The 15,389-nt window shown below is 37.7% G+C and overlaps 1 protein-coding gene across 5 annotated transcripts in view; it reads right to left on the reverse strand.

Moving 5' to 3' along the window:
* HELZ (helicase with zinc finger) overlaps positions 1 to 15,389 on the reverse strand; it is a 321,547-nt gene that overhangs the window by 206,542 nt on the left and 99,616 nt on the right. For all 5 annotated transcript variants that reach the window (XM_074224754.1, XM_074224753.1, XM_074224752.1 and 2 more), the window contains exon 5: positions 12,148 to 12,204. In XM_074224754.1, coding sequence (XP_074080855.1) covers positions 12,148 to 12,204 — 57 coding nt within the window. The remainder of the gene's footprint in view (positions 1 to 12,147; positions 12,205 to 15,389) is intronic.

Below are 15,389 nucleotides of genomic sequence, written 5' to 3' on the forward strand. Positions count from 1 at the left end.
CTAAGAAATAACAGTAAAAATAACAACAGTGCTGGTGGTAAGGAACACATATTCTACTAGAGGATAGTATGTCAATAAATAGGTACACACCAGATGAGCACAAATAAATGGAAGGTAATCTCAAGGAGAAAGTCCTAGCAGCTGGGAGGGGGGAGGGAGGAGAGAGGAGGGAAGGGAGACTGAAAAATCTTCTGCAGAAGGTGAAATTTAAACTGAGCCATGAAAGAAGCTGGTGAAGGTGAAAAGGAAAAAGCATTTCAGGGATATGGGACATCCAATTTTACTATACAGACATAGGAAATGGAGAGTTAGGTGTAAAGAATAAGTCAGAAAGGGTAGCTAGATCAAACAGTACATGGAGTGCATAATTTTTAACATAAGAAGACTGGAAACATAGGAAGGAATTACGTTATAAAGAGCTTTTGAATGCCAGAGGACTTTATATTTAATAATGAAGGGAGTCACTAGAATTTATTAGGTACAGGGGTAATACAATTAAACCTATGTTTTACTTAACTCATTTTGGCAACCAAGTGAAGGATGGATTAGAATAGGAACAGATGTGGAGACAGATCAATTAAAAAGCTAATGCAATCAATAATCCAGGAGAGACAAGAGGAACATAAACTAGGCTGGTGGTGGACTGAGAAGAGAGATACAAAAGTTGAATAAGATTTGACAACACAGTGGAAATACAAAGTTAAGTGAGAGTAAAAAACCAAGGTGAGAAAAAGGTAATACATTCAACAATAATAAGGAATTTAGAAAGAGAAGTGGGATGGAGCAGGGGAGAGTTAATGAACTCTATTTGGGACTTGTTGAGTTTGAAATACTTAGAAGACATTCAATTTGAAATATCCAACAGGAAGGAGTGTGATTTAGACAAGAGAGAGACAAGGATTAGAGCAGTGTCTGGAATCATATATATGGAGATGGTAATAAATGATAATAAATAATGTAAACTAATGCTCTGAAATAATATAGCATAGACAGAAAAAAGAACTCTCTGGAAAAGTCCTTGGAGGATACTCAAGATTAGGGGTCATGACATGGAAGAATCATCATCAATTAAAAAACTGAGTCAAGAAAATCCTGAGTCAAAGGACAATGGTTAGGGAAACGACACTGTGTCAGAGATATTGTTTGATGTTTTTTTGTTTTAGATCATTTGAGGTGGCTCAACAATATAAAATACTTGAGAGTATACCTGCCAAAACATGTGAATATAAACTTGGGGCATTTTTTATGTGGATGAAATCAATTCTTCTAAATAATTGATGAAACATTTATTATTCATGGATAGGTAAAGTCAAAATAGTAAAAAACGTACAGTTTTATCTAATCTATATATTTAATCACATCTCAATTAAATTACGAAAAAAACTGTCTTACTCAAAATAATAACAAAGTTCATCTGGAAGAATATCTCAAAAAAGCAAGGAGGAAAAATATAAAGGAAGAAGATCTAGTAGTATCAGACTTTGTATTATAAGATGACAGCATTGTTGAAGTATGAAATGGATAGTTTTGATTACTTAAATTAAAATTTTCCTGGACAAATAAAACCTACACATAGAAGGAATGCAAATTATTGGGAAAACACTTTCACAGTCAATCTTTCAGAAAGGATATGATGGAGTTGGAATATTGCTGTGGTATAGGAAATGATAAGGTTGATTTAGAGGAACATGGAAAGATCTGAAAGAAACAGGTGAAAAATGGAAATACGCATAGTACAGTCTTACATATATAATTATACTCATAGATATCTAAGTGTTTGTGTGTGTATGTATAAGCTGCATTTAACTGATATCTTCTTTAGGGTAGGTGTGGAGACATAGGGGGGAAAAATTTAAAAGTCCAGAGCAGAAAAACCAAAGGAAACTGAGCAGCTTCGAAAATATAGTATAGTATTATTATGGAGGTTTTCTTGAAAAAGAAATTTATTATTTTATCTTAAATGATATCTTATGTTCTGCTTTCTATATGGCAATATGTTTTCTTTTTCACATTTTGTATTTAAGCTTAAAATTTTAAAAAGTCAATGCCAAAAAAAAAAAAGAATTTCTTGAGAAGAATGACTATCAAGGGGATGATGATGTTTGTCCTTCATGCTCAAAGAATATTGTGCATCAGGGAAGGTGATGCCATGACAAGCACATGAATTGGAATTGAGTAAGGGGGTGCTGCCATCAACTTTACTTTCTCCTCCAGAGTTATCTGGGTGCAGGGGCCAGATATGGAGCAGAACAGCTGGAGATGGCCCTGGATGCAAGGCATTCAGGTTTAAGTGACATGCCCAAGGTCTCACAGTTACTAAGTATCAAGTGTCTGAGACTAAATTTGATCTCCTAGTTGCCTGACTCCAAGGACAGTGCTCTTTCCTCCTCTGTGCCACACAGCTGCTATCAAAGTGAATACTTTCTGAATCTCTCCACACCTACAGACACAATAAAGACTAAGGAGAGAATATACTACCTTGCATTTATTCTCTTTATATTAAATTATATTTTTAGATAAGCATGGTTTCTGCTTATAGAATATAAGCTGCTATAAAGCAGGAATTGTTTAATATTTTTGTAATCCCCCAGTGTCTAGCACATTACCTGATACATGGCTCTTAATAAATGTTTCTTGATTAACTCATTCTTTCAAATATGGCAACAAAACATTATCTTTGAATAATAAAATTAAGACATGAGTTCAAATCTCTGACACTTACTATGTGACCATTTCATTGGTATATTTGCCTTAGTAATTTCCTGAGTTATAGGTACCACATACCCATAAATTATACTCTTCAAAAATCTAAATATAATGTTATAACTACTTTTCAGAAATTAGTTAATTGATTCTTATTATTTGGAAAGTGAACAAGAAGTAGAACTCAATTTCTCAAAGAAAATGGTCAAGGGGGGGTGGAGCCAAGATGGCGACAAGAACGAATTGTGTCTTAGGCGCTCTCTCATAAAACTCATAAGCTAAGGACTCTAATTAAACTTTAGAGAGGCAGAACCCACAAAGGGACACAGTGAGGCAGTTCTCCTTGTCAAGGTAACCTGGAAAAGAGCAGAAAGGCTCTGCTCCCTGGGGCAGCCCACCAGAGGGGTGGACTGCCAGAAAAAAGAACTTCAGCATCCCAAAGGCAGCCCCAGGGCGCTGGAAGCCATGGCTCACAGCAGCAGGGGATTTTCCTGAGCTACACCCCGGGGAGCACCAGGCACAAAGTGGGGGAACAGCAGGGGACCTCTGCCAGAGAGAGCATGTGAAACCCAGGCCTCAGGGCACACAGAGAGCAGCATGGCCACCTCAGCCCAGATCCAGGAACAGAAGCAGGCGGAGCTGGCAAGCAGGAGCCCCCAGGGCATGAGCCCATTGAACCTAGGGAGGGAAGTGAAGAGACACTGCCAAGCTCTGTCCTCTGCCCCTGGAACAGGACTCTGGGACTCTGAACACATTCAGATCCTGATCGCAATCTAGGCCCCCCCATAGAACAGCAGGCCCCCCCCACCTCAGCCCCGTGGCAGAGGGGGGCGCCTATGGTCATTCACAGACCAGGAGAGAGGACAGAGCCTCACACACTGAGACCCTTGTGGGAGTGTCCCAAAAGCTCAGCAAGCACCCCCAAAACAGGCTCAGGCTGGGAAAATGAGCAAGCAGAGAAAAAAAGAGGAACACCATTGAGAAATATTTTGCATATGATCCCAAGAAGGATCAAAATCCTCAGTCTGAAGATGAAGAAGCACAAGCTCCTGCATCTAAAGACTCCAAGAAAAACAGAAATTGGGCTCAGGCTATGACAGAGCTCAAAAAAGATTTTGAAAATCAAATGAGTGAGTTAGAAGAAAAACTGGGAAAAGAAATGAGAGAGATGCAGGAAAAACATGAAAATGAAGTCAGCAGCCTAGTCAAGGAAATCCAAAAAAAATGCTGAAGAAAATAGCATGCTAAAAAACCAGCTTAGGTCAAATGGATAAAACAATTCAAAAAGTTATTGAGGAGAAGAATGCTTTAAAAAGCAAAATTGGCCAGATGGAAAAAAGAGATAAGAAAACTCTCTGAAGAGAACAAATCCTTCAGACAAAGAATAGAACTCAGGGAGATTGATGAATTTAGCAGAAATCAGGAATCAATACTTCAAAACCAAAAAAAAAAAAAATGAAAAATTAGAAGAAAATGTGAAATATCTCATTGAAAAAACAACTGATATGGAAAACAGACTTAGGAAAGATAATTTCAAAATTAGTGGAATACCTGAAAGTCATGATCAGGAAAAGCTCCTTGACATCATTTTCAAAGAATTACTACAGGAAAATTGCCCTGATATTCTAGAAGCAGAGGGCAAAATAGAAATGGAGAGAATCCACCGATCCCCCAGAGAAAGAGATCCCAAAAAACCAACCCCTAGGAATATTATAGCCAAGTTCCAGAACTCCCAAGTCAAAGAGAAAATATTACAAGCAGCCAGAAGGACACAGTTCAAATATCGTGGAGCTGCAGTCAGGATCACACAGGACTTAGCAGCAACTACATTGGAAGCTTGTAGGGCTTGGAATACAATATACCGGAAGGCAAAAGATCTTAGAATGCAGCCAAGAATGAGCTACCCAGCAAGGCAGAATGTCCTCTTCCAGGGAAAAAGATGGACTTACAATGAACCAGGGGAATTTCAAATGTTCCTTTTGGAATGGCCAGAGCTGAACAGAAGGTTTGATCTTCAGATACAGGACTCAGGTAAAGCATTGAGATTGGAGGAGAGGGGGAAATATGAGGGACTTGATGATGAACTACATGTGTTCCTGCATAGAAAAATGACACTGATACTACTTATATGAACCTTCTCAGTTAATAGAGCAGGTAGAGGGAACTTTTATAGTTGAAGTACAGGAGAAAGCTGAATTTGAAGATAAAATATGGTGTAAAAATGGAGTCAATAGAAAAAAGGGAAATGTAATGAGAGAAAGAAAAAGGAAAGGGGGAATAGGCCAAGATATTTCATATAACAAGAATTTTCTTTATTACAATGAGCTATTGCAATGATATGGAAGGGGTTAAGGCAAGGGGGAATGAGGGAATCTTCACTCTCATCAGAGGTGGCTAGGAGAGGAAACAGTATATATACTCAAAGGGGTATAGACATCTGGAGTAAGAAGGAGAGGTGGAAGGACAGGGGGAAGGAGTGGGGATGTGAATGAAGGAGGAGAGGATGAACCATGGGGGGAGAGTGGCCAGATATAACACATCTTCTTTTTTACTTCTTGCAAGGGGCTGGGATTGGATGGCCTGTCCAGGACCACAGGGCCAGGTGGATGCTGGGCCTAAGGGGTGGTATGGGGGCTCAGAGCCTCTTGGCCCCAGGACCAGGGATCTGTCTGCTGCGCCACTCAGCTACCCTACAGCAAAGTCAGAGTGAAAGGAGAGAGAAAATATAGTACATGGTAGTGGAGAAATACGAAAGGAGGGAGTTGCAATCAGCAATGGCAACAGTGGAAAAATATGGAAGTAACTTTTGCCATGGACTTATCATAAAGAATGTGATCTAACCACGATGAAGTTGTTGGTGTTGGAACAAAGACTCAAGCATATTTTTTATTATTATTTTGGGGGGGTGCAGGGCAGATGGGGCTGCGTGGCCTGCCTGAGGCTGCATAGCAGGGTGATCTTTGGGTGTCTGAGGCCGGATTTGGACCCGGGTGCTCCTGGCTCAAGGGCCGATGCTCTGTCCGCCACCCAGCCACCCCTACTATTATTACTATTTTATTTTATTTTGGGTCTTTTTTTTTCTTTTTTCTTTTTTTGGTTTTTGCAGGGCAGTGGGGTTGGGGTGGCTTGTATGTCACACGGCTGGGTGATTGTTGGGTGTACGGGGCCGGAAGTGGGCTCAGGTGCTCATGGCTCCAGGGCTGGTGCTCCGTCCATTGCATAACCTGGCCATACCTACTATTGTTACTATTAGGTTTTTTTTTAATTTTAATTTTTTTCTCCCCTTTATTACTTTATCGCTCAAGCAAGTCTATATTTATGGGGGAGGGGGTATTTCATTTACTCTTAAACAAGAATATTTTATTAATGTAAAAAAACATAATTTATACAAAATGAGAATAAATATTAAAGAAAAAAGAAAAAATGGTTAAAATATTAAAAAACAATGTATATTAAACAACTAAAAAAATGATCAAGAAGAATGGAATTCTTGAACACAAAAGGAAATAATTCCAATGAGGAGGAAAAATAAAAGCTGTCAGAAGAAATCAATATGCACAGATCTCACCAACCAATGAGGGTTTAAAAGAGAAATATGCAGGGGCGGCTAGATGGCGCAGTGGATAAAGCACTGGCCCTTGAGTCAGGAGTACCTGGGTTTAAATCCGGTCTCAGAAACTCAATAACTACCTAGCTGTGTGGCCTTGGGTAAGCCACTTAACCCCATTTGCCTTGCAAAAAAAAAAAGAGAGAGAGAGAGAAATATGCATAGAGGAAGGAAAGGCAGGTAACAAAGGATGAATACAAAAGCATAGCAATGTCCTGTGAAATTGATGCTGATTATAGCACATGTATAACTTATATCAGATTACTTGCTGTCACCTTAGAGAGGGAGAGTTAAGGAAGGAAGGGAGGAAAATTTGAAACTAAAAATCTTTCAGAAAATGAATGCTGAAAATTATCTTTACATAAAATTGTAAAAAAAAAAAATACTATTAAAAAATAATCCTGGAGCTAAACAGGTCGGATTCAAAATGCAAGCATGAGAGCAGGAATTCCCAGAAACTTGTCCCCCAAAACAAAAGCCATCAAATTATGATTCTCGCCAAAATTTAGAGGGACAGAACCCACAGAAAGACTGAGTGATACAATTTCACAATCCAAGACAACTTAGAAGATCTGCTGGTGTGTTTCACCGGGACTGGGGGTTGGAAAGAACCACAGCGCAGCCAGGCAGAAACAAACCAATCCAGCCTTCTAGGAACAGCCCACAGGGCACCTGGGTCCATGGCAGAGGGGGCCATTTCCAGGCCTCTTCGCCAAGGGATTGCCAGGGACAGGTTTGAAGGGGCAGTGAGAGAACTCCGCAGCACCAAAGTGAGCATGGAGCCCTGGTCAATGCCACCTCAGAGCAGCCCTCAGTGCAAATCTGCAGAGCCACCCAGCACTTCCAGAGCACTTAGCTTACAGATGATAAGGGAGTGGGAAGACTGCAGAGGTCTATCTGCTCTCCCTGGGGCAGGACTCTGCTGTTTGCCCACACTCAGATCCAGGTTGCAGTTTGGGCCCCCATACTACCACAATTCCGGGGAAGAGGGGAGGGCCTATAGTCATCCACAAAGCAGAGCACAGGCAAGAGAGACATCAGAGCCTCTCAAAAGACCTTGGAGAGAATTAAGGTCCTGTAGAGTGTCCCAACCCCCCCCCCCACCAAAGTCTTAGAAGTAAGAAAATTAGTCACAGGCTAAGGATATGAGCAAACAACAGAAAAAAGAATAATCTGACCATAGATAATTACTTTGGTCTCATGGAGGATCAAAATACACACTCAAAAGATGACAGAGTCAAAGTTTCTATATCCAAAGTCTACAAGAGAACTAGGAAATGGGCTCTAACTATGGACAAGCTCAGAAAAGACTTTGAAAAACAAGTAAGGGAGGTAGAGGAAAAATTGGGAAGAGAAATGAGAGCGATACAGGAAAAACATAAAAACCAAGTCAGCAGCTTAGTGTAAGAAATACAAAAAAATACTCAAGAAAATAGCATGTTAAAAACCAGTTTAGGTCAAAAAGCAACCCAAAAGGCAAATGAAGTGAAGAATGCTTTAAAAAGCAGAAGTGACCAGCTGGAAAAGGAGATTAAAAAAAATTCTTCGAAGAAAATAACTCCTTCAAATGTAGAATGGAGCTAAAGGAAGCTGTTATCTTTGAAAGAAATCAAGAAACAATAGGACAATACCTAAAGAAGAAAACATTAGAAGAAAATGTGAAATATCTAATTGGAAAAAGAACTGACCAAGAAAATAGATCCAGGAGAGAATCCATTGGTTTATATACTGGTGACAATGAGAGGTGAAGGGCAGACAAAATAGAAGTTACTTTGTTTCTTATGTCCTTTTCCGATTAAAATGAATTTCTAGCTCAAGGTGCTCTATAAATCAAGCAGACAAGCAAAAAGCATTTAATAGGCATCTATTATGTGCCAGCCACTGGGGATACAGAGACAAAATTGAAACAATCCATCCCCTAAAGGAGCTTAGATTCAGGAAGGGTGGAAGGTTAAAGGAGGATATTAATATGTATATGAACATACATATTTGCATACCTATATACACATGTACAGACATACATATACATATGTTGTATAGATATTTACAAACTTACATATAATAAATACAAATATATGCAAAACAGTCACTAATAATGTAAAAAGCATTCAGAGGAAGCCAACTAGGCAACAGTGGCTAACAAGCAGTGGACGCAAGATAGTTAATAAAAACCCAACCTTGACGAATTCACCTGACTTGAATGTCCTTGAATTCATGTCATTCATGAGACTCAGCTGAAGAAACTGGGTTTGTTAGTCCATAGAAAAAGGCATAGTATAGTTTTCTACAAATATTTCATTTTCATTATGTAGAAAAAAGAATAGATTTATATTGTTTCATTCCAAAAGGCAAAACTAGGAGCAATAGGTAAAAGATATTATCCAAAAGTAGAATGGGTTTTCTTAAGAGTTGAGGGTTTTCCTTCATAGGAAGTCTTAAAAAAAAATTGAGTATATTTGTCAGAATAACATTATAGAAATTACTTCCAGGTATGATTTGGAAGTGATGGGTTCCTTGAGGTTGCTTCCAGTTCTCAAATTTTGATTCTTTGAAGATATTTAGGATGTACTAATTTATCTCCATAAATCAAACTAGTGATAATAAAAACAAGAACTTTAAAAGGGGAGACAAAAGAGACCTAATAAACTCATCAACACATAAAAATCTTTCCCTGTTTTTGATATACATGTTAATACTACAGAAGATCTTCCTCTTTTTAAAAGAAAAAAAATCAATCAACATACTTCCTAAACTTGAAAATGATCAAACATTCAAAGATAAAAGAACACTATTCACTATGGTCAATGTATATGAAGTTTATTTTAAAAATAAAACTGAAAAAGTTTCCTGTGTCTTTTGTGATCTAAATACATAAGGGTACTTAACAAAAAACAAGAGCAAAAAATTATGCAAATTCCTGAGGCTGTTCTCCCTTGTCCATCAGTCTCCCTATTTGTTTCTATCAACCCATAACACAAAAGTATCATTCATCAGGTCTTACTTTCCATTGTCAATATTTTCACACATTTAATACACATAAATACTGGTAAAAATTGTAACCCTAAACCAACAGTAAAAAGAATACTGTTGAGATGACCATGAGGCACTGAAATTGCTGGCTTTAACAGTGATGACTCTTTTTTTTCTTTTTCTTTTTGTGGGGGGGATGGGGTTAAGTGACTTGCCCAAGGTCTCACAGCTAATAAGTACCAATTGTCTGAGGCCACCCATTTAAATTCAGATCCTCCTGACTACAGGGCTGATGCTCTATCCACTGTATCATCTTGTGACTCCTTTGATTTATTCTCATTTAATTAGTTCATAAAATAGTATATAATGTCTTTTATAATCCTTCATGTCTTTATAAACATCAATTATTGTTACAATTACTGGTTCTAGAAACTTCCTTAGCAATCTCTTAGTATTCATTTATAGATTTGACTCTGAGTAATTTCCCCCAGGATTCTGTTGGCTTCCCATGAGCCATCTTTGTGGATACCTTATCTTCAATGGTGATTACAAATTCAATGGTGATTACAAAGAGTAAGTTGACATAGCTCCTCTTACTCAGATGCCTCACTGACCTCTAGTCAAAAAAAAAAAAAACTAGAGCCTCAGATTAGCTGCTCATGCAAATTTGGGGTTATCTTATAACAAGTTATCTCAGATGAATGGGGGAATAACACTTCCAAATTAGACTCACGAGAAATAACCCCTCTGGGTTTAAGTGAAGGAACACAATGACTTCCTCACCCTGGTAATCACTGGGACTCCCCTTTCTCAAATCAGGAACAAAATAGCTGACTTAGTATGACCTAACCATCAGTGAGGACGAAAAGTACTCCCAGTTTCACTACAACTACTGCAACTAGCACTACCATGGCACCTTGAGATTAATGAATCAAAATCTCTTTTACTCAATGATAAAGGATAATTTCAAAATAAAAAATAAACAGTCATTTTTCAGCAGAGTAAAGAAAACATACTTCATTAAATATTCCGCAACCCACCTACCTGATCCTGGACATACCACACTGAATGTTCTACTAGAGAGAACTGGAAATCCAAGCTAATGGTGAGTTTATGGAAACAAACTAACATAAGAGGTACACCAAACAATAAAACTGCCTAACTTCTATGAAGAAAAGCCTAAATATCCTAAGTGTAATTTTGATATAACCCTATACATACCTCAGATTAATAACTACCCATATATTTTGAAATCACAGGTCAAGGACTATATCTGTATCTAAATATAGATATATATGCATATATATAAATTACATAAATATACATATATAAGTAGATTTATACACACATCAGTTTAGACACATATATGTATCTGTATATACAAATATCTATACACAATTTGAAAACTGCGTTTCTAAATCTTATATTTCTGTTCAAAAACTGTCTTTAATTTAGGTTTGTAAGTCTGAATGTTAGCCTCTGTCTCTCTCAAGGTTTGTGACTGTCCATCTATAAATCCAAAGACTGACTCTGTCTGTGTGAAGTAGCCTGGTTCACCTCTAACTACATCTACATCTACAATGTTGGCTTTTATATCTGTTTCAACAGGTGAGCAAAGACTATCCTGAGAAAGTAAGAAACTGGACTGGTATCTCTACAAGAGATTTAAGTAAAGTCTTATACTTATGACATTTTAGAAAGGGAGAGATCACAATGTTTTATTATGTCTATCATATATCTGATAACAACATAAGACATCAAGTCAAAATTGGATCTTGATCAATTATGACATAGAACAGACCTTATGGATGGGTAAGAAAATCCTAAAGTGAGCATTGATACCTTATGTGTAATCTGACAGGTTGGGCACCAAAACTTTATGACTCAACTGCGCCTTTTCTATAAATACTTTTTCCTTATTAAGTGCTTGGTAGGTATCTTTCAGGAAGTCCACCTTAGGTTTTTTGGTAAAATCTTAAAGAATAAAACTTCATGTTTAACCTCCTTTTTGTTTTTTCATTTTTAGCCCAAAATAATTAAAGTTGACAAAATATCCATACATGTACAGGATCATACATGGAGAGGCAGAAAGATATAGCTGCTAGATAGATGGCTTGGTTGACTTGTCATCAAGAGACAAATAAAGAGAAATACATCTATAAAGACAGATACAAAAAGAAAAAGAAGTCAGTCCTATTGTCTCAATTCTGCTTATTTTTCCCAGCATAGGGCCCCATCCAACTGAATTAAGAGTATATCATTTCGGGGCGGCTAGGTGGAACAGTGGATAAAGCACCGGCCCTGGAGTCAGGAGTACTTGGGTTCAAATCTGGGCTCAGACACTTAATAATTACCTAGCTGTGGGCAAGCCATTTAACCCCATTTGCCTTGCAAAATCCTAAAAAAAAAATGAATATATCATTTCTATTCATTTCATATTTTAAGTACAGGTAGCTGGGCACTCAGTCTCCAACAGAAACTTCTACTGTTTGCTCTCCCCATCATTACCTGGCCAACCTCTTCTCTTGCCTCAGGGTTTGCAGGCCTAAAGAAGCTCAGGTCATTAAGGAACAACAAAGTCAGAATTGCAGAAAGAATATGAAGCAATTACCTAACAGTTTTTAGATTAACAGGATGTAAATATAATCAAATACGTGAGGGGAAATAATTATTTTAAAGAGAACTGAGATTTCTAGAATGGGGTCAAAGACAGTTGAAAAATGTAGAAGGACTTATGAAGTTGCCATCAATTCAAAGGACTTTTCATGACTTTCTTAGCCAGCACAGATAAATTGATTCCCCAGAATTCAATATAAAAACGGCTATTATCAAAATTAGAAAAAAAATTTCCTCTAAAATATTCTTACCTCTGTTTCAATGAGAAGTGTCTTTAGTCTTGTCAAATCTTTTGTGGCCATTCCATTCTGATAATAGAAGATGAAGGAAAAAAAGGAAAAGGAAGGGGAGGAGAGAAGTTATCAAGAGATTAGTTCTTTACTATTTTCAATATCATATCAAGAATGGTTTTCCAATTTGCCTCCCCGAATCATAATGACTTGTGGAAAAAATACACATGATGCTAATATCACACATATTTACATAATAAGTAAAACAGTTTCCCATTTTGCAAAGGAATTTAAAATCACTTAAATGGGAAATAAAAATAGGTATCACTGTAGACCAAGATAAAACAATATAAACATAGACCAAAATTATGAAAGAAAGGTGGGAAGGAGAAGCATCTTAAAAGTTTTGTATTCTTCATCTTATATACTAATAGACTGACATTTACATCACATATAGAAATAATTAAGTATTCCAGAAAAGAATCATGGAAGAAATTCATCCAACTCTTATCTAAAGATCATTAGTACCTTCCTTCAAGGAAAGAGATTATATAAACAAGTTATTTCACTGAGATTCATACTTAACTTTTTCTTCAAAAGAAAACTACTTTTCCTTTAAAATAATTTTGAATGAAAGTTCTGAATAAAAGTCAATTTTATATACATGCAGCTACAATCTAATTGGGTATGCTTCTGCAAAAAAGTTTTCAGGGCTCAAAATGAGTTTACTCGAAAATGCTTTCATTAAATATCCATTTTATTTTCTATTATAAAACTTCAGCCAAAGGAACAAATTTTATCTTTCAAATTCTTTTGTCTAATTGATAAAAGAAATAGACAAGAGTCAGACTGAACAAACAAAAGATCATCACAATGTCTAAGTCACACACCCTAGAAAATTCCTTACTTCCTCCTGACAATATTATTACCTACACAAATAGTATTCTAGTTAACAAAACTTGAGGTACTTTGCAATTTTTCTACATTTAAAGTAAATATGTGCTATATTCCAGTGAATAAAAACCAACTTTGCCTCACATTTCCAAATTTATTCTCAAGAAAATTCACATCAATTCAGAAAAGTAAAATAAAAATGAACTGCATATATAATCAAATGTAAGGAATTCAAATCCCTGTTCTGCTATTAAGTCCTATATCATCAATAATGGCAACACATATAGCATAATTAACAATTATTTCCTAGAGAACTGGAAAAAGCACAGCAATTTTCAGTGAAGCAAATAGTATGAAAAGCAATGTTTTTTACTTCTCCTTTTTGCCTAATAATTTTTAAATTTCTTCATTGCATGGACTATTGAAAAATGATGATGATGATGATGATGATGATTTCAAAAAGCCACTTAAATTTATGAAGTACTTTTGGTTTAAAAAATGACTAAAAACTATAGAAAAAAGGTTCTTAAGCCTTGGCTAAAGTGAACTTTTTGTGGTATGTCAATTTTTTTTTAATTATTTCAGCATAATTTGGGATTTTTTGCAATCCTATATGTACTTTATTTTATGCATTTAAAACAACCCTTTATGGTATCAGGAATGACACTGTCAGTCTTATGAAGTCTAACAATCCCTTCTCAGAATGTAATTAGACATATAAAATACTTAGAATTACAATGAAAACCAAACATAATGAAATACAACTTTTTTTTTTTAGGTTTTTGCAAGGCAAATGGGGTTAAGTGGCTTGCCCAAGGCCACACAGCTAGGTAATTATTAAGAGACCGGATTTGAACCCAGGTACTCCTGACTCCAGGGCCAGTGCTTTATCTACTGCTCCACCTAGCCACCCGAAAATACAACTATTAAACTAATTAAAGAATGAATTCACAGACCCTGGTTAAGAATTTCTGATTTAAAAGAATATAGTGAAACAGGGTCCATAGATTTCATCAGGCTATCAAAGGGGAATAATTACACAAAAGTGTTAAAAAATCACTACTCCAGAAAATGAATGAGTAAAACAATTGTAATTGTTGAAAAGATAACTACAGGCCCTCTTTCCCACCATGAAGGAAGGAGCTGTGCCATTTTATTAATATATTTTAATAAAAACCATTTTAATCACTCTGGACTAAGTATTCACCAGCCTTTTATAACACTAGCCCACCCTATAACATTTTCTCTGCCATCATTTTGATTCCCTGACCAGGAAAGCATTTGACTTGGACTCCAGAAAACTTGCTTCTCAGCATAGGCAAGTTGATAGAACCTTTTATCTAGTAAACTTGGGATTGATACAACCTGGCTCCCACCCTTTCCATTACCATGGCCAAACTTAGAGTAACCATGGATGTGGTAGCTTGGCTACTTTCTTAGAGAACCCCAGCAATTTCCTTAGGAAATGAAGCCTAAGGGGCAGCTAGCTGGCATAGTGGATAGAGCATTGGCCCTGAAGTCAGGAGTACCTGGGTTCAAATCCGGTCTCAGACACTTAATAATTACCTAGCTGTGTGGCCTTGGGCAAGTCACTTAACCCAACTGCCTTGTAAAAAAACACTAAAAAAAAAAACAAAAATGAAGCCCAGATTCTTCTGGGAACAGACCACTGGGCGCCTAGGCTCCTGGGTCCCAGGGAGCACCAGCTTCCAGCAGCAGAAGCAGTCAGGAAACTGCAACCCAGGAAACACCAAGGACAACTTGGAAGATCAGCAGGGAAACCTCTGCCAGAGCAAGAACAAAGCCTAGGCCAGTGTGGCCTTCCTCAACACAGCCACAGCCATCAGCACAGCCCAATCCCAGGAAATGAAAGCAGGCCTACAGAGCCACCCAGCAGGGAGCTGCCAAAGCACTCACCCCACAGAAAGTAAGGGGGTAGAGGGAGACTGGCAAGGTCTCCCCTCTGGCCCTGGGACAGGACTCTTGTGCTTTGTCCATATTCAGAACCTGGTCACAGTCTGGGACCCCCTACTGCCGTAGAGCAGGGACCCTCCTCACAGCTCCAGGGAAGAGGAGTGTGCTTCTGGTCATCCACAGACCAAAGCACAGACCAGGAGAGCAATCAGAGCCTCTCATAAGACTTTGAAGGAACTAGGGTCCTTGCAGGAGTGTTCCAAAATATTCAAAAGCTCAGGAAGCACCCCCAAACCAGGGTCCAGGCTGGAGAAATGAGTAAACGGGGGGGGGGGGGGGGGGGGGAAGGAACCTGACCATAGACAATTACTTTGGTCCAATAGAGGACCAATACAAATACTCAGAAGATGAGAAAGTTCAAGCTTCAGCATCTAAATCATCCAAAAAATAGAGAA

The sequence above is a fragment of the Macrotis lagotis genome, chromosome 2, assembly GCF_037893015.1.
Source record: "Macrotis lagotis isolate mMagLag1 chromosome 2, bilby.v1.9.chrom.fasta, whole genome shotgun sequence".
In the NCBI taxonomy this organism is placed as follows: domain Eukaryota; kingdom Metazoa; phylum Chordata; class Mammalia; order Peramelemorphia; family Peramelidae; genus Macrotis; species Macrotis lagotis.